The sequence below is a fragment of the Sardina pilchardus genome, chromosome 22 (genome assembly GCF_963854185.1).
Source record: "Sardina pilchardus chromosome 22, fSarPil1.1, whole genome shotgun sequence".
In the NCBI taxonomy this organism is placed as follows: domain Eukaryota; kingdom Metazoa; phylum Chordata; class Actinopteri; order Clupeiformes; family Clupeidae; genus Sardina; species Sardina pilchardus.
In genome coordinates, this window is record NC_085015.1 from 20,407,279 (window position 1) to 20,428,033 (window position 20,755).

Here is a 20,755-nt window from a genome sequence, read left to right on the forward strand (position 1 = left end):
TTATTACAGTAATTAATTAAGAGTGTGTGTGCGTGTGTGTGTGTGTGTGTGTGTGTGTGTGTGTCTGTCAATAAGTGTTACCATATGAATGTGGATTGAATTATACCCAGTTATCTATGTAGTTTATTATTGCAACTTTACCTATTTGCACACAGCAGTACCTCACAAAAAAGAAAAAATATCTGTCCAGTTCCATGCAAATGTGTACTCAGAGGATCAAATTCTATATTTATGGTAAATAATCTTATCTGCTCTTGTCTATTTTGTGACCCCACTGCCTTGCATAATTTGAAGTAAGTTCTCTGTTTTGTTTTGTTTTAATTTCAGCTCATGACAATGCTGAAGACTCAATGATTGCTACCTCTTTCTGGGGGTTGCCATGAGACTCTTGATGGAATCTGTTAATATCCACTGGTGTTAATCTCTTTTCCTAGGGATTAAGTCACTGTATTGCATGCCAGTTGTCGGGGGAAATTTGGGCTAACTGGAAATTGAAGTATATGTTTGAATACTTAAAAAAAAAATCTACAAAATGTAAAACTATGATACTGTGAAGATGGAACTTCACATGTTATAGCAGAAGGCTGTTAGACCATAATGAGCTGCTTAGCTGTATACAGTAGTTTGACTGCATTTCTGCATTGGTAGAGAAGCAAGCAGGTTTGTCAGGGTGTGGGGAATGGGCTGTGATTTGTGTGTCAGTAAGAGAAAGAGAGAGAGAGAGAGAGTGTGTGAGGCCTTACATGTGTGTGTGTGTGTGTGTGTGTGTGAGAGAGAGAGAGAGAGAGAGAGAGAGAGTGTGCGTGCGTGCAAGTGAGTGTGTCTGAAGCCAGCTGAGTGGAATACATCTGAAAGTGCTTCTGCCAATCACACTGCTTTCTGACTGGAACAAACTCCATGCATCTAAACACACACACACACACACACACACACACACACACACACACACACACACACACACACACACACACACACACACACACACACACACAAACACACACACACAGAGTCAGACACAGGCTAATAACCATCCTGAACTTGTCTGCAATTCCCTTCCCTTCAAAAAGCTCTGACATTTCATATTTTCTGGTTGACAAAGTGGCTGAAGAGGCAACCATGGCAACAGAATCCACACAAACGTGATGAGGGAGTCATAATAATTCATTAATCTTTTTATATGATCAGATAAGTTACATCAACAAAAAAAAGACGGTATGCTGTACACATACTCTCTATGTATGACTTTACATTATTGCAAGGGATTGGCAAAAATATCCATGAGATATCCAACATGTGAGTCTCAAAATACAGAGTTGGACACACAATTATGATATTGCTTACAATTTATACTGCACATCTACTCAGAGAAACAAAGGGCCCGGATGGCAGCCGACCTCAGAACTCATCTGGCCCAGTTCTGGTCTAGATCTGGACTAGAAGAGGCCCAGCGTCAGCTGCAGTCAGGGAGGGTCATGGGATGATAACTTAGAGGTGATAGCAGCTTGATATGACCATATACATTTATGATCCTTAAAAGACTTAATATTAAATGTTGCTGATATGACACAAATATAACTTTATTTATTCATTTATGTAATTCTTTTTTTTTGTTTCATTTTAAATTCTAAATTCAGCTTTTTTTGCCCAGTAAAACACTCACATAGAAAATCCAGGGGTCAGGGGGCAAAGTTCGCGCTGAGAACAGGGCAACCTCCTTTTCAAGTAGAATGGCTTCACACATCCGAACTCTCCTTGAATGTTCCGTCATTGATGCTGTACAATGTTGTCAGTTGTCAACAATGATGACAGACAGCGAGTTTCCTTGCCAATGTCAGATTACCAAACAAATTCCCCATATACTCCATAACAAGTTCCAATGCTTGCATGCTTGAGATGAACCGACACCTTTTTGTAGTAGTTTGAAGGAAACTGACTCCTTGTCTATCACCTCGGTGTGCTGTTTTCTGGTCTGCAGGCAACATGAGGACCTGCCCATCAAAAAGTCTTAGCAGGCTCTATTGAGCTGTTGTGCAGGCCCAACACTCCCATGTTATAGATGAGATCCAGTCCCCCCCGCACACCATGAGAAACAAGCTCCATTAGCCGTTTAGCACACAGAGAGAGAGTCAGGATATGGCTGTGATTCCGAGAAGAAGGAACCCTTTTTTCCACACTGATTTAGTCTCTTTTCCCCTCCCCGCTGACACCAGATCTCATCCAGTAAGGCCCCAACTTGCAAGAAGAGGCCCAACTTGCCAGTCAATGTTTTATTTAGTGTTTCTGCATCTTTGTCTGTGTCTGTTTCTGTGTGCGTGGATATGAAGCTCCTGAAAAAAGATCATCGCTATAGTTTCACATTTTTTATATTTTTTTACAGTTCTGCTCTGGCTGGGACTGATTGTCTACAGCTGAATAATAAAGATCTTCTTTGATGAGAGAGGAGGGAAAGGGAGAGACAGGGAGGAAGGAAGGGAGAGAGAGAGAAAGAGAAAGAAAAGAGAGATACCCACATAGTGCTATGACAGAGAGTAAGTGATGGATTGACTGCAGAAAAGGCCCATGGGCCTCCATTTTCAATAATCACATCTTTTAAACTTGTAGTAATCAGTGATAAGTGAGAATCTTTTAAAAACATAACCTTGCATTGTATCTCTCCCTGACTGCCCTCAATAACCCTCACCCCTCCCTCTCCATCTCTCTCTCTCTCTCTCTCTCAACAGGTACAACAGAAACATCATCATAAAGCAGTATTAATCAAGTAAAGGGATATTGGCAATCGCCTCACGACACATAAACAAAGGCCTATCTTAAACTCTATAGTCATCTAACGTCTAATAAATAATTAAAACACAAATAAAAACATAGACATAAACTCTGCTGCCGCCACCAGTCCTCCCAAGGTGCAGACAGGAAGTCTCTCTGGCCTCAGCTACAGACCAAACAGGAAGGGGCGGGGCTTTGTGTTTCCGAGGCAACAACTTGGACCCTGAGCCTGTGTGGCCCAAGGCCAAAAACGTAATTAATCTCGTAGAGGTGTCAAAAACTCTAGTTATATATTACTTTATCCTTCCACTAGGGGGCACAGTACACTACAGGAGGCATAGTCACTAGAATAAACCCCTGTATTAAAAAGATATCCATGGATGAACAAGAACACACTTGTCTTCCTGTCCAAAGAGGCCAAAGAAGGTCTATTTCTGAACTCTCACAGGGTGAAAGTGGCATCAAGGCTTACAGTTTTACGCCATACACATCAGAATATGGCTTATAATGGCAATCAAAAAGTAGAGGAAATAATACTGATGACAGATTTGTTTTGAATCCTGTTGGTCTGTAGCTCTCTCTGACTGCATAGCTTCACCGATGCTGTGGCCTTGCGACTGGCCACCTCTAGTAAGGGGAGAAGATGATTGGCGCGTGGGTGGCCCTCAGGGGCCCAGGGGCGGGCCTAAAGAGGGCGGGGCTGAGCAGAGGCGTCTGGATGATGGTGGCTGGACCGGGGGCGTGTCGCAGGGTGAGCGGGTTGGCTGCCATGGTGCAGAGGGTTGCCTGGGTGAGGGGGGAGGGCAGGAAGTTGGCGGCCAGGGTCTTGGAGAGCTGCTTCTGCAGGGCCAGTTTGGTCTGAAATGCCACAGGAAGAGAACGCTTGAGTCATATTTGTTTTTTTTAACAGTGCAAAACTACAACAACAACTTTTATATTTTGCATTACATGCGTATAAGCACATATAAATAATAAAAAATATAATAGATGCATGAAATCATAACAGTTGTATATTATGTACAGTAGGAACCAAAAGGGAACTGCAAAATGTAATTAATGATACACAAGGTTTTCGAATTTCTAGTGAATGCTATTGCTATTGTAAAGGTGTGTGTATGTGTTTGGGTGAGTGAGTGTGTGTGTGTGTGTGTGTGTGTGTTTGAGGGTGTGGGGATCAGTGTGCAACACGGATAGATTTAAGTGGGTTTATTTCTTGAGTCTTTTAGATTGTTGCACACGTGTCTTTTAGCATAAGCACAAAAACATATGGTGTGTCTGTGTGTGTGTGTGTGTGTGTGTGTGTGTGTGGCCATGTATATATTGGCATCCCATCGTTAAGGCTTGATTTATCCCTGGGAATGTAGGCAGAGGCCTGGGACAGAATCTGCCCAAAGCAGCTGGACAAATAGTTCTGTGTGGCCTTTATGTGACAGTGTGTGTGTGTGTGTGTGTGAGAGAGAGAGAGAGAGACTGAGAGAGAGAGAGAGAGAGAGAGAGCATGTGTGAGAGTGTAAGTGTGTGTGTGTGTGTGTGTGTGTGTGTATGTGTGTGTGTGTGTACATTTCTGTATCTGCTCCAATGTCGCTGTTCGCGACGTGACAGCATGTCTGTCTGCACTAGTTGGGCCACAGAAGACTTTAATAGCTCCTTTAATACACTTTTAGCAGTGGAAAATGATGTCCTTTCCCAGACAAACCCCCAAAGCCCCAACCCCAGCACCCTTCTCCCACCCCCCTCAGCCCAATCTCCCAGTGTCCCCCCCTACACAACTCCACTCTCCAGTACGCCAAGACTCAGACTCCAGGACTGTCTGACACAGTAACACAGTGAGAGAGTTCACGTCTGGTGTGTGTGTGTGTGGGAGGGAGGTCTGGATTCTTGGCTTTGTGTCACTCTTATAACTTAATGTAACACAAGCCATCATAAACAAAACAATATCAACAATAACAACAACAAAAACAATCAGATACATGGTAAAAAAGAATGGTATGACATTAGGTTTCATATAATATGTCTAATATGTTACCACATTATTTATTATCAGTTAGGATTTAGACCACCACACTATAGACATAGAATGGACACAAAACTGTGTGTCCCCATGGACGTCCAAAACTGGACTAATAGTGGTATGATGGTCTGTGTATACCACGGTGACATAGTGGAAAGACATGCTTGAAGGCACCTTATAACCGACAGGGACTTTATAAATATAAGCCATGTCAACCAAATGGATACAGCCATTTCCCAACTATTATATATTGGTTTTGTAAACTTTACTCAAGTGTGGCCTGAATTTACATTACCCCATCCTTTATACCATAATGCTTGTCTATGTGGAAAAACTTTTCATATTGACATTGGACATGTGTAAGCAACTGCGCTGTAAGTAAACCCGAGCTGTACTTAAAGTAACAGTAAGTAAATTAAGCAAGTAAACATGGTTGGTATAGTAGAAATAAATGGCCTTTTATGTGGACACAATTGTGTCTGAATATCAGAAAACACTATGTCAGCTTTCGGGGGGTAAACTGAGGTTCAGACAGTCCTATAAAGAGTTGTCTGGATTTTGAAATGATGAATATATCTACATTTTCATTTCATTCCCATTCACCTTGCTTTTGTCCAAATGGCCATTATAGAAGGATGTCATATTTAAGCAGCTAATACACTGGTGCTGTTAGCACATGGGTTTGTATTATGAAAATCACATACAATACTGTCATGTGGTAAACATGCAGTGCACTTATTAATAGTCAGGAAATTATGGCAATCAAAATTGTTGAATGGCTTATTGTTTTCCCAGCGTAGCTTGTGTACTTGTAAAAATGGATTTGATGGATTTTTCATTAGGCAAACCACGAAAATGGCATCCTCAGTTGTCCTTGGAAACACGTATGATTTTGTACATGTCATTGTTTGTTTGTATCATCCCTCACAAACAAGAAAATGAATCCTTCATAATACTTTATACAACTGAAAATACTACTTTTCAGATTATAACTAGTGCAATAAATGAACGATAAATTTAACATTAAACTAACGATATCCTAATCATCATTGGGAATTCAGCAACCCATTAACCCCAACTGATTGGCAAACGCATTTGCCCTGTGGGCCTGCTCAGTACTGCCCCCTTCTGTTGCCCCTCCAGGGGTGGACGTGCCCCAGGGCTCACCTGAGGGCTAATAGTGGTGATGGCGCAGGGGTGGCACAGACCCCCCAGGGCGGAGAGGGCACCACCCGACAACCCCGAAAACCCATTCCACCTGACACTCTGCATGGGGAGAGAGAGGACGGGGGGCAGAGTGAGTATGTCTGCAGGTGCATGTGTGCATGTGTGTGTGTATGAATAACTCTGTGTGTGTGTGCGTGTGTGTGAGACTTGAGTTTGTGTATGTGTATGTGTGAGTGTACACTACGTTAGGCAGAGCCACTGAGGAGGCTGTGTGAGAAAATCAAGTGCTCTGAAGTTGTGCATGAAGAGCATGCTTGTGGTGAGGGACACATTTGAGCCAATCAGAGGTTAAGCTGGACCAGTTTGATTTGCAGAAGAGGAACCAGTGCAAATGTGTGTGTGTGTGTGTGTGTGTGTGTGTGTGTGTATGTGTGTTTGTGTGTGTGTGTGTGTTCACATGAGAACGACTCACCGCTAGCACAGAGTTGGTTTGGCTCTTGGTGTAGGGGCTGAACTTTGGTTTGGGAGGTTTCCCAGCCATGCGGTCCTTATGCCTCCTACTGCTCGTGTGCTACAGAGAGCGGGAGAGACAGGACACACACACACACACACACACACACACACACAGTGCACACAAAAACAATCATTACACAACCCACATGGATACAGAGCACGAATTTCACCACTCAAAACATACAAACAGACATGGCAAAGTTTATACACACACATAAGTTTAACCACTCAAAACATACAAATGGACAAAGAAACATGACAAAGTTTACACACACACACACACACACACACACACACACACACACACACACACACACACACACACACACACACAAACAAACAGAAAGACAACACCCTCACAGACAATTGGAAAGAGTACACCCAGTGGCCTGCATGTATGCAAATGGAACACACACACACACACACACGTACCTGTTTGAGCTGCGTCTCTGAGTTGACAGTGATGTCACAGATGTCGCAGTGGAAGGACTGGCTGGCCAGCGGCGCGCAGCTCTTGTTGCCGTGGCGTTTGGTCCTGGTTGCCATGCGGGAGGAGACCAGTTTCCCTCGTCGCCGCGGCTGCACACTCTGACCCTCCAGCATCAGCTTGTGCTTGGAGCCTGCGGGTGCCATGGAAACAGGCCACAACAGTGAACGTCGATCTTGTCAGTCAACTATGACATCATCAATCACAGCATAATTATTATATCAATCAGCCACGCTGTTACCATGGAAATGCCATTCAACATCAAATGAATCACATCACTGACGAAGGAATCATCACAGTACGACTACGTTTCCATAGTTGGGATGCTGTGTAAAATGTGAAACATTCCATCCCAAACGACAAAGCCAACACGGATTGGATAGGATAGGATAGGAACTTCCAAACCCTGCAGTACCTTGAACGCCCATCAGGGGCAGGCTTCAAAGGTGAGTATATTTGCATTGAGCCCTCATGCTAAAAAGCCACTATCCATGATGGTATGGTGGTGCATTATTGCCAGAGTGCCAAATGACATGGGCATCTGGAAAGGCACAATTAATGCTGAATGATGACGTATGCTATGCGCTAGTTTAGTGTAGGACACTATGATGTTGGTGAAAGGCGCTACAGTACAGTATGTTAGGATGTACTATTCTATAGTTTAGTGTAGGCACTATGATGTTGGTGAAAGGCGCTACAGTACAGTATGTTAGGATGTACTATTCTATAGTTTAGTGTAGGCACTATGATGTTGGTGAAAGGCTGTGGGCCTACCGCTGTAGTGAGCCTCCAGCTGGGACGAGGAGTTGACTGTGATTTTGCACACGGGACAGTGCAGGTGCATCTTGCTGCTCTTTTTGGAGTCCTTCTCCTCGTCCGCACTGCTGGGGGGGTCCCCGTCACTCTTGGGGGGCTCTGGGTTCTCGGGCTCTGGAGCAGGGGGGCTGTCCGTCACGCTCTCTGGCTGCCCGGAGGCAGGAGAGTCTTCGGGGGAGAGGTGAGCCGGCGTGTCCAGCGAGGAGGTCTCGGAGACAGGGGTGAGCATCAGCGAGCTCCCCTGGGCTTCCTCCAGCTTACACACACCAGGCTGGGCCTCACTGACGGCTGGGGCGGGGGGGGGGGGGGGAGACAGGAAACACACCCACACAGGTTCATGCACACACATATACACACAATGCATACATACCCACATATACAGTACAAACACGCACACACACACACACACACACACACACACACACACACACACACACACACACACACACATACACTTGTATTAGCATCATCTTTCAAGCAGCAGCGGGTCATAAACAGCAGGCCTCTCTGTCTCCGTGACGACACCATAACTCTGCTTTATGAAGTCACGGCGGTGGCGGACGCGAGCGGTGGCAGCCGATGGCGGCCGCGGTGCTGACAGACAGGTGAATTAAACACCGGGCTAATCGATCGCCCTAATCAATGCAACGCCTCCACCGCTCACCCTCTCACTCGCCCGTTACCAGCATCGCACTCAATAATGCCACTCTCCCTCTCTTCCTCTCTCTTGCTCTCTCTCTTCTCTCACCTCTCTCCTTCCTCTCTCCTCCATCCCTCCCCTCCCCTCGCTCTCTCTTCCACCCCTTCCCTTTCTCCATCTCAATCTATCTCTCCCTCCTCTTCCTTCCCTCTTTCTCTCGCTCATGCGGCGCTGTCATCAATCAGCTGCCATGGCAACACCGAGTGAGTGGAGGGCAGGCAGAAGAGGATGGAGTGGAGGAGACGAGGAGCCGTGGAGTTGGAAGAAAGGGAGGGAGACAGAGAGAGAGTGTCACAGAGAGGATGGACAGGGAAGGTGAGAGAGAAGAAGGGAAAGAAGACAGAGACAGAGAGTGACAAGGAGGAGTGGATAATGTATACGTGTAGAGGTTAAACGAGAGAGAGAGAAAGAGCGAATGTGACAGACTGAGAGAGAGAAAGACAGATATATGTATGTATGTACGTATATGTATATGTGTATGTGTTAGTATACATGTAAATATTTATAGAGGATAGAAAGATAGATAGACAGAGAGATGGATAGGGAGAGAAAAAGAGAAAGAGTGGACAAAGTCTCCTTGTGTGCAAATGAGGTTAAACGGAGAGAAGCAATGAGCCAATAGAGGACACGGCTGTCAGATAATGCAGAATGCCGAGGAACGGCGGCCACTTTGTCAGAAGAGACGAGTGGGAAGTGGGGCCCGAGCCAAAATTAGCACACCACACACACCACACACACACACACACACACACACACACACGTCTCCATTTAAGCATCCTCGGTCAGTCACTGGCCCAACTGGCAACACACACTCACATACGGGGGGCGTGTCTGAAAGGTCTGGACATGGGGTCTAGAACAGATTCCCTGATTAGCAGATTAAACGTTTCTGAAAATGTGTTAATTATAGTGTGTGAGAAAGAGCTTGCCACATCTTTTGAATCAGATTTAAAAAAAAAAAAAAATCGGTAACACTTTATATTAGCACACACATATTCACCAGTAATTAGCTGCTTACTAACATGTATATTAGTAGCATACTAGCCATTTGTTAGTCATTATAAGTCACTAATTAATACCTTATTCAGCAAGACCTTATTCTACCCTTACTAGACCCTTAATTAAGAATTTCCCCTATGTAAGCTCCTAATTACCCCTTATTCATAGTTATTAAATAAGTTGCTGCATATGAATTATGACCTAAATATGCATGGCTCAGTATGGGGCTTGTAAGGTGGTAGTACCACAAGAACAGTTATTCGCACCGAATAGTACTTATCAAAGATGGTCTATTCAAATGGAACTAGACACTAAACCACCAGTGCTAATAGTGTACAAATAACTAATAATTAAGTCTTTGTAATGCCAAATATGTTCCCTATTCTAAAGTTGTGTCTTTGTTCACATTTAATTCACAATTCATTTGGCACTTATTAACCCCCATGTGTTCCCTAAACTAAAGTTGCCTCCTATTCACACTTATTAACTGTATTACAGCACATAGTAGGCTACACAAGAAGCAGACAGCTAAGTTAGCACAAATACAAAATATATAATGAATACGAGATAGCGAGAAAGGCGAACCTGGATATATTTGTATGCTAACTTTCTTGGCTCCTGAGTACTCAAAAGTCTCAAACTCAAAACTATTTTTTTAAGTGTGAAGGGTCACATAAATAAGACTTCCGGTGTGAATAAGTTGTGGGTTTGCTATTTGGTCTACTGTTGTATCAAATTCTCTGTTATTTTCCTTACGGACAGCATCTTATTCTTCCCTACTGACCTCAAACAGCAGAGCTAAGGATTGAATCACACCAGATTTCTCCTTTAGTATGAGGCAGTATACATACATGGGGGTTAATAGTGCCAAATTATTTGTGAATTAATAGTGAACAAAGATCCAACTTTAGAATAGGGAACATATTTGGCATTACAAAGACTTAATTATTAGTTGTTTGTACACTATTAGCACATGTGGTTTAGTGTCTAGTTCAGTTTGAATAGACCATCTTTGATAAGTATTATTAGGGGTGAATAACTGTTCTTGTTGTACTACCACCTTACAAGCCCCATACTGAGCCATGTATATTTAAGTCATAATTCATATGCAACAACTTATTTCATAACTATGAATAAGGGGTAATTAGGAGCTTACATAGGGGAAATTCTTAAGTAAGGGTCTAGTAAGGGTAGAATAAGGTCTTGCTGAATAAGGTATTAATTAGTGACTTATAATGACTAACAAATGGCTAGTATGCTACTAATATACATGTTAGTAAGCAGCTAATTACTGGTGAATATGTGTGTGCTAATATAAAGTGTTACCAAAAATTCAAATAAAACTTGTTTGCTGAAGGATCCTTTCATTTCAAGTTATGGTTGATAATAGAGTAAACCTGTTTCTCGTTTTAATAGTTTCTTAATGTCTGGGGTTGTCATTGATTGACAAACAACAACACAACACTCACACTTACTGTATGTGCCTTCACTGTGTGTGCATGTGTGTCTACTGTATGCTTCCCCAAAGCCATATTCAGGACACCATTGACCTCAAAAAACCTGAATAACCCGGTCTGTCACTCACCTGTTCTCTCGGCCAGGGTCGTTTCCATTAGAGGCTGTGGGGTCTCGATCTTCGCCTCCTCCGGTTCCTTCTCCCTCTCCTTCTCTCGCTCCCTCTCTCTCTCCCTCTCCTTCTCTCTCTCCCTCCCTGCCGCTCCGTGGTTCCTCTGTTTGTTCTTCATGTTGTCCAGGGCCTTGAGCTTGCGGGCGTGCTTGTGACCCTTGTAATGGGCCTCAGCCTGGTTCTGGATGGAGCGGGAGACGGACAGAAGAAGACAAGAAGGAAAAAAACAAAAACAAGAAAACAGTACACGCATGAACAAACAGACAAAAACACGCTCTCTCTGCCTCTCTCTTTCTCGCTCTCCCCATCTCTCTCTCACTCTCTCTCTCTCTCTCTCTCTACACAAACACACAAACACCCACACAAGCATGTAAACCCACACACACACACACACACACACTACAACATCACGTAGTGAGAGTCGCCATGCTTTTCACGTTCCACTCCGCTCTTGCTCTCATGGCCCCGGCGGAGGGCATGCAGAGCTGTCATGGCGGGGCACTTCACCCTGTGCCTGCCGGGCTGTGGGGGGGCTGTGGGGGGGCTGTGGGGGGAGGAACCATCACATGCAGGCCCCAGCACATCCTCCACAGCCAGCGGAGCCACCGGCGGCTGGTCGCCGAAGCGTCGCACCAGCACGGGCTGTCCTCCGCTTGCGACTGCAGAGGTCAGACACAAAATGGCTGCCCATGCACAGAGGTTTGTTCTGCTTTTGCTGAGTGCGTCAAGGGGGGGGGGGGGGGGGACGAGGGCCGTTGTGGAGAGGGGGAAAGAGAGGTGCATTATGGGTTTGAGTGAAGGTCTGAACTGAACTCACATGAGCCCCTGGATTAAGAGAGGAGTATGGCAAGCTCAGGTGCACAGAAACAACCATAGAACACTCACAAACATATGCAGGCTCTCGCATACACGTACGCACACGCACACACACACGCACACACACACGCACCAACACGCATACGTACACACAAACACACACACACACACACACACACAACACAGCACCTGAAAGCTTGGCTTCCCATCCCATTTTGCTGCCTACACTTACAATGCCTCTCAACATCAGCAAGTATTGACAAATGTTCTTGTCATGAACAGCTGCTATATTCATGTCATGAATATTTGTTGCATAGGGACAGAACTCAGAACTCATACTCTTATTTTTTTTTGCAAAAAAAAGCATCTTGAACAGTTTTATTCTAGTCAGCCACTTATCTTGCTGTGACTAGGTTCTGATTGGATGCATTGAGACAATGAGGCTTTCAACCCCCCCATCCACAGATTCATAATCTGCAAGTCTTTGTGTGTATGGTGGGCAACCCAATCAGTGTCTGATGCCTGTGTTTCTGATTAGCCTGAATGCCAATGGCAATTTCCCCTACCATTTAGCATGATGCAATTGCACTAATGTAGATTGCATTCTCTTGGCAAACCAGCAAAGCGTCCTGAATCAGGAGGAGACTTGTTGGGATTGGATATCGCACAGAAATCCATTTCCCATATCTGATGTGCATTTTCAACCATACAGACCTTTGTGCAGGACAGGTGAGTATACACACAAACACACACACACACACACACACACACACACACACACACACACTAACAGAGTTACAGAGAGAACTAACATAAGGAAGGAATCATTTAAGGAGAAAAACTATTCTATTTTTCTCTTTCACATAAACATACACAGACTCCCTCGATACAACCCTCTAATACACTCACTCTCACACACACACACACACACAAACACACACACACAAACACTCAAACACACGCGCACGCACACAAATAGATTTCACTCCCCCCCAAAAAACAGGTGACCCACAGCTTTGAGGAAACTCAGGAAATGCAACCGTCATTTTGTCCTTGACCGGGCAATAATTGCATTTTTGTTGGTTTCAGAGACGGTCACAGGCGCAGGCTGCAGAAGAACACAGACTCTAGTGAGAGTGAGATGATAGATGCAGTCGGGGGGACACGGAGACGGAGAAGACAGAGATCTGCTGAGCTCAGAGACGGGGAGGAGGAAGAGTATTATCCGTCGGACCCTCAGAACAAGCAGCTACACACACTTTAAGTCTGTGTGTGTGTGTGTGTGTGTGTGTGTGTGTGTGTGTGTGTGTGTGTGTGTGTGTGTGTAAGTGTTGGACTCACTGCATTTGGCAGCAGTGATGGACTGGCCCTGCAGTGGGATAAGCTAGCCATTCAAACCACAATAGGTCCTCTGCTGCAGCTGCCGACTGCAGTAAAATCACACACACACACACACACACACACACACACACACACACAAGACAATCCAGTAAAAAGACACTGACTACACACACGCACATACACACCCACACACACACCCATACACACCCACACACACACACAGCTGGTTGTTGAGATGTCCTCAGTGAGCATGAGAACAGGTGATAGCTGTTTGTTGCTATTGCATCTATTCAGTTCAAATGTCATCCCTGTGATGGGCTCTTAGGTGCATTAGCATGGAGGGAGATGTTATGCACACGTTAAGAAGAACAAGAACAAGAACGAGAAGAACAGAGAACAAGAAGAACAAGAGAGGGAACGCGGCGCCATGTTCCGCGTTCTAGTGCGTCCTCGGGAGAGAGGGGGAAAACTGCCGCTCAGCAGTGTGGAACAGAGGAAGCATAATCAGAACCGCTGAAGAGCACACACACACACACACACACACACACACACACACACACACACATACACACACACACACACATACGCACACGCAGTCAAATAATTTATGCAGATGTGGGTCAGCAGACAGCGTTTGCAAATGATCTGCCATTTCAGTTTATGGCCGAGCAGTGTGTGAGCATGGCATAGGGGGTGAGGAGGGAGAGGGGGAAGAGGGGAGGACAGAGAGAGAGAGAGAGAGAGAGAGAAGTGAGAAGAAAGGAGCGAGAATAAAGGGAAGAAAATAAGCAAAGAGATGAAAATGGTAAGATGCAGAGAGCGAAAGAGGGCACACAAGAAGGAAAGAAAAAAAGAAAGGAGGAAAGAGAGAGAGAGAGAAAGAGAGAGAGAGTGCAGAGAATTGATGAGAAGGGCACAAGAACACAATAGAGAAGGTGATGGAGGCATAAAAGGCGATGGAGTGTAAAATGCACCAGGTCCTGATGCAGGCCAGTGCAAGGCCAGAGTCAAGAGGAGAGTGCACAAGCAACGGGGGAGAGAGGAAGGGATGAGGAGAATGAGAGGGTGATGAGAAGAGTGTGTGAGTGTGTGTGTGTATGTGTGTGTGAGAGAGAGAGAGAGAGAGAGAAGATGAAGGGTACATATTTGTGCTGTTTTGAGATAGAGAGAAAGGGTCATTAAGGTTATATGTGTGTGTGTGTGTGTGTGTTTCACACTCATGTGTGTGGGGGTAGGGGCATTCGTGTGTGAGTGTGTGTGAGAAAGTGTGTGTGTGTGTTTGAGAAAGAGAGAGAGAGAGAGAGAGAGAGAGAGAGATGAAGTGTGAACTGGTGTGTGTGTGTGTGTAAGAGAGATGGAGTGAGACATGGAGGGTGCACGTGCATGACTCTCTCTCTGTGTGTGTGAGTGTGTGTGTGTGTGTGTGTGTGTGTGTGTGTGTGTGTGTGAAAGAGATGGAGTGAGACACAGCCCATAGGCTGAGCAGGACAAAAGCGAGCAGCAGACCCCTCCAGTGACCTTGACCCGGCCCCTCCTCTTCTGCTGTGCCACTGGCTAGAGGAGAGGGCTGTGTGTGTGTGTGTGTGTGTGTGTGTGTGTGTGTGTGTGTGTGTGTGTGCGTGTTTGTATGTGTGTGTGTGTGTTAAAGGGGGATAGCCAACAGCACTGAATGCTTCTGCACGATAATCATTCAGCGTGCAAAGAACACACACAACAACAACACACACACACACACACACACACACACACACACACACACACACACTCAGGCATACCCACACGAACTGCTGTCATATCATATGTGCGTCACATAGAGTGACTCACACAAACACACGGAAACACACACACACACACACACACACCACTGCATACTGCCGTCATCTGATGTGAGTCAGACTCAATGACTCAAACACACAGACACACACACAGACACACACACACACACGCACACACACTCCCACTAGTCACTCCTGTCTCAGAGTCTAACCTTCACCACTCACTAGCAGCGCCCCCTACAGATAGCCTCAGGGGCTGCCTGCAGCCAATCACGACTCCACTTCCTGGTTCAGGGGGGCGGGCCCCTGATGCCGCGGCTGGAAGCACAGAGGAGGAGAGGGAGGAGACTTAGTTAATGATCACGGGTCAGTCAGCGTCAAGTCAGCCATCAGCACTCAGCCAACTCAGTCATTATTCCTGATTTCTCAAGGATAAAGAGATGTGGACACACACACACACTTATATGACCAGGCACATTTGCACACACCCGCTATCACTACTTACACACAAACACACACACACACACACACACACACACAGACTCAGTCTCTCTATCTTTCCCTCACACACACACATACACACACACACACACAGTAAAACATCACTAAATTGGCTGATGCAAGTAAACACCGGAGCAGCCGCCAAAAAGGCACTCGCACCAACAAGCAATAAGGACATCATCCACAAATGAGGACATAAGAAATAATAAAGGCATACGTGGTCAATGCAGGCAAAGAGACAGCAGGGAGGGGGGTTAGGGTGGGGGGGGGGGGGGCTTCAACACTCTTATTTGAAACTGATGACTTCTATCATCGCAGTCTCATTCTGTTCAAAATGACAGAGCAATTTAATAGCATCTGTAATAATAAGCTTGTGTAGGAGCAATTTGAAGACGCGTCGACTCATGTCATTCCCATCACACACACACACACACACACACACACACACACACACACACACACACACACACAGGTGCATGCATACAGACACAGACACGCACATATGCAAATATGCACATTCACTCTCACACACACGCACATACACACACCCATCTCTCTTCCCCCTTTTCAGAAATTACGACTGGGCTTGAAGGCCTCATTGGGATTCTACCATTAAAATGCTAATAAGTCATAAAACTCAGGGTGCAAATCAAGTCCCAACAAGTCAAACATCTAAGAAATAAAAGTGAAAAAAAAACAGAAAGGCAAATTGCTCTGTTATCAGTTTTCTACAGGCAATGGATGTGGAAAGGATAGAGAGAAGAGGGGAGTGATTGTGTGTGTGTGTGTGTGTGTGTGTGTATATATGTGTGTGTGTGTGTGTGTGTGTGTGTGTGTGTGTGTGTGTGTGTGTGTGTGTGTGTGTTTGTGTATGTGTGTGTGTGTGTGTGTGAAAGAGAGAGAGGTCACCGGTGATAAAAAAGAAAATGAAAATATATTGACTACTGATACTCTTAAAGGCTAGCAACCCGACAACACCCTCTCAAAACACAGATCCATAAGACAATCGAGGGATTCAAAACAAAAGAAGAAAAGAGAAAAGAATGGGCAGAAAGAAGGGATAGAAGGGAAGGGTTAGAAGGAGAGGGAAAGAGATATTTGATGTAAACGTGACTTTTATATGGAGAGCGATAATAGACTGAACTTATCTGACTTTGAGTTGATGCTCTCCTTCTTTTCTCTTTCTCTCTCTCTATCTCTCTTGCACACACACGCGCCATGCACACACGCGCCACGCACACACGCACACGCGCGCACACACACACACACACACACACACTCAGACAAAAAAAATGTAATTAGACATTCTGAATGGAAAATCTACAGAAGAAAGCTGATCTACTCTCCACTTATAATCTTCTATGGTGTGTATGTGTGTGTATGTGCATCTGTGTGTGTGCACAAGAGGAAATTGGGTTGGGGATTGAAGCCAAGAACAGAGAAACAGAGAGAATAGGGGAATATTGTGAGCAAAAAAGGGAATGAAGAGAGGGTATGTGGAGAGAGAGAGAGAGAGAGAGAGAGAGAGAGAGAGAGAGAGAGAGAGAGAGAGAGAGAAGGGGAGGGAGCGTGAGGAGGGACCACTGGAAGTCCTACAATGGGTTATTTCTGTTCCTTGGTGATAACTGGTCACACTTTCTACCACACATTTTGTGGTTAACAACAAGACAAATATACACAGAATATACTCAGCCAAAACATTGCCGAGTGCACATACAATACTTTCTGTCTCTCTCTCTCTCCCTCTCTCTCTCTCACACACACACACACACACACACACATACATATGCATACAGGCATAGACACTTGACTGTGAGCATCCCTCTCTCTCACACACACACACACACACACACACGCGCGTACACACACACACACAAACAGACACACACACACGCACACACAGACACACACGCACAGATTAAACAGAAAAACAGAAAATGCCACAGGCAAAGGTAAGAATAGGGACAGCATAGGCGGGGGGTGGGGGGACAGGATGACGGATGACGGAGAATTAGAAGAGGGAGGGGAGGGGATGAAAGGATGAGTGCAGGAGAGAAAGAAAGAAAAAGAAAAAGGGAGAGGATCGGGGAAGAGAAGAGCAGAGCAAAAAAGAAAGGACCCGAGAGGAGAGCAGAGCGAGAGGAAGAGGAAGAGGAGGAAGAGAAGGGAAGAGAGGACTGGGAATGAGAATAAATAAATAAATACATAAAAACAACAACAACAGTGCCAGTGTAGTTATGTGTACGTACGAGGTCAGTACAGCAGCACAGTGAACACTACTGCGCATTGTTACATTATCACTACACTATTGAATATGCTCAAGTCTAGTGTTACACATGTTATAACAATCCGTAATAATACCTTAATATTGTGTAATTACATAGTTGTTAGCACTGGGAATATGATTAGAGTTACATCGAACTAAAGAATACCAATGCAGCTCAACTAAAATACACTATTAATAAATGTGTTATACTGTACTTATACTGTAATTACAATGTAACAACAATACTATAATGTTAAGTGATACAGTAAGGGCATACGTGTGCATACATGCTACTGTGAAATAGGCAATTTTTAAAAAATATTTATTCTCATTCATATTATTCTAGCACTGGCTTTATTATCTACCGTAGTAACCACTTAAAATGATGTCTTAATCATTCTGCTTTGCTGTGCCTCAGCGGTCTATAGCTATTCTGAATGATCATATTTTATATATAACATTTTCTTGTGTTTTTGCTATGCTATTGGTAAGCACCTATAGCATTGCAAGTCTGCGCGAAAGGCGCTACATTAATAAAGATTAGTTTGACTTGAGTGGTATTTTCAAATGGTTATATTTTTGGGGTGGGGGAGAAAAAGAGAGAGAGAGGGAGAGAGGAGGAAGAGAATGAGAATGGGAGGAACAGAAGGAGGAGGGGAAGAGAGGAGAGGAGGTGGAGAAAGAGTGCTTCTCACTAACGGTTGAGTTGAAGCGTAGGTGGCAGATGTTGCAGGAGATGATCTGTTTCTTCTTGAGTGGCTGCGGAACCCCAAACGTGTGGTTGATGACCGCCTTCTGGACCGGGTCCATCTGGGCTCACACACACACACACACACACACACACACACACAGACGAGAGGGAGAGAGAAAGAGAGAGACATAAACACATGCAAATGTTGCCAAAGTCACACATTACTTTAAATATAAGGAACAAATAAATACATATATAATAGATGGAAGAAAAAAATTGTCTACTGGTGATGAAAAAACATTTTAATGTAAAGCACAGTTGAAGCAAACACACATTCTCTCTCTCTATCTCTCTCAAACATCCCCCCTGACTCACACACTCAAACACAAACAAAGACACACACACACACACACACACACACAAACACACACACACACACACACGCACACACGCACACACACACACACACACACACACACCCCCCCATGGCTGCTATCCAGGGCCAGGGCTAATCTGTTGTGAAGGACCTGGGCTGACGTGGCTGGCTGCAGTGGTCCACTGCGCTGCGCTGTGCTGCGCTGTGCTGTGCTGCATGAGGAGCCCCTACTGCATGCTTACGTAAAACACACAGGCGTCAAGACACTCAAGAGAGTGACTCACAACAGAGCACTACCGCCCTTCCTCATGCCTTTCACGCATTACCATAGAAATGTGTACACACACACACACACACACACACACACACACACTCACGCATGCACACACACACACACAGACACACACACACACACAGACACACGCACACACACACACACACACACACACACACACACACACACACACACACACACACACACACACACACACGCACACACGCACACACGCACACACGCACACACGCACAGCAGTGCAGTACAGTACACAATGCGGCTGCCACTGTCCCAGTCCACCACACACACACGTGTAGTTTAGAGGCAGGTGATGTTTTAAGCACAGTTTAGGCATCATTACGGGCTCCCAGGGGAGAGTAAAGAGCCATTTGGCTGGAGTTTTGTGCATTATCATATGCTGTTTACAAGGGTTCATATTTAAAATGGTGATACTGTCAGCAACAGATTTGCAAATGTGCAGAAATGTAACATCCCAGTGGGTCACAGATTCCTGTTGTGCAGGGCACATTCATTAACTGTAAAAATATCCTTAATTATTAACCCTAATCGATAACTGATGAACTGATTTAGTGGTTTTTAAAATACTGATTAAGACCAGACGGGTCTGATTGACTTTCACTTTAAGTTTAGTATGCATTCCTTAAGAGCATCTCCTTTAATCAGTACAAACCCAGACTGCATCTTGGGTTCACAGGGAGGTAACATGAATCAGCTGGAGGGACTAGAGGAAGGCCTTTAGCCTAAGTTCCCATCATGCTTTGCGTGCTTTCTTGTTTGCTCTCTGGACTGCATTTATACCCAGATCTCTCCCAATAAATCAATGATACACTTCCCAAACAATAATTACCATTTAATGATGCGTTATATCACGCAACTTCTGTTATTTGTCAGCTTCTAATTCAAAAATATCTGAGATACTAATACTATTAGTGACCAAAAATAAATAAAAAAAATCCAAAGTGTGAAAACACATTTTCTGTGGCTATAAGCACATGCTCCAGTGTAGGCTGAGTGTGACTGACCTTCTAAGTGTGGAAGGAGCTCTAATGTGCCAGGTCCAAATCAAGACAATTACACCTGGCGCTGTGACTGCAGACCCAGAGTGAGCTTCAGAATTGAACTAATGTGCTATTAAGGACCTGCGGTGTTACTGTTATTCTACTGGACAGAATTTGTATGTAAACTGTCTGGCAGGGTTACATTCTACGGGTCATCAGAGCTGAATTTGTTCTTTGAAAACAAATTATGATTTTTGAAAAAGAAAATTATGTCAGGAATAATGAATAATGGTTATGGTTATGCTATTTGGCAGACTCCAAAGCAAAATACAAATAAAAACAATACTATAATCAAATTAACAGTAAACAAATCCAAAAAGTTGGTCAGACTAAAGTAGGGAGAATAGCAATAAATAATATGAATTCAAGCAAACCTTATAAAAACAACAAATATATGGGAGAATAGTAAATAAACAATAAAGTCATTCAATGAATTATAATAACAATAACTAAGGCATGTTAAGCAATAATAAAACTAAAGTACAATGTCAACTTAATCAATGGCCAAATGAAAACAAAACAACACTATATTACACCAACCATAATCATAAGA

General features: G+C 44.4%; 1 protein-coding gene across 1 annotated transcript in view; it reads right to left on the reverse strand.

The window, feature by feature from the left end:
• Window positions 1-3,344: 3,344 nt before the first annotated feature.
• The window catches only part of znf385c (zinc finger protein 385C), a 64,946-nt gene continuing 47,535 nt past the window's right edge, over window positions 3,345-20,755 (reverse strand). Inside the window, exons 3-9 of the mRNA XM_062526279.1 lie at window positions 18,482-18,592; window positions 11,042-11,264; window positions 7,716-8,045; window positions 6,887-7,074; window positions 6,414-6,512; window positions 5,942-6,040; window positions 3,345-3,621 (exon numbers count right to left, since the gene is read on the reverse strand). Coding sequence (XP_062382263.1) covers window positions 3,391-3,621; window positions 5,942-6,040; window positions 6,414-6,512; window positions 6,887-7,074; window positions 7,716-8,045; window positions 11,042-11,264; window positions 18,482-18,592 — 1,281 coding nt within the window. The 3' untranslated portion in view covers window positions 3,345-3,390. The remainder of the gene's footprint in view (window positions 3,622-5,941; window positions 6,041-6,413; window positions 6,513-6,886; window positions 7,075-7,715; window positions 8,046-11,041; window positions 11,265-18,481; window positions 18,593-20,755) is intronic.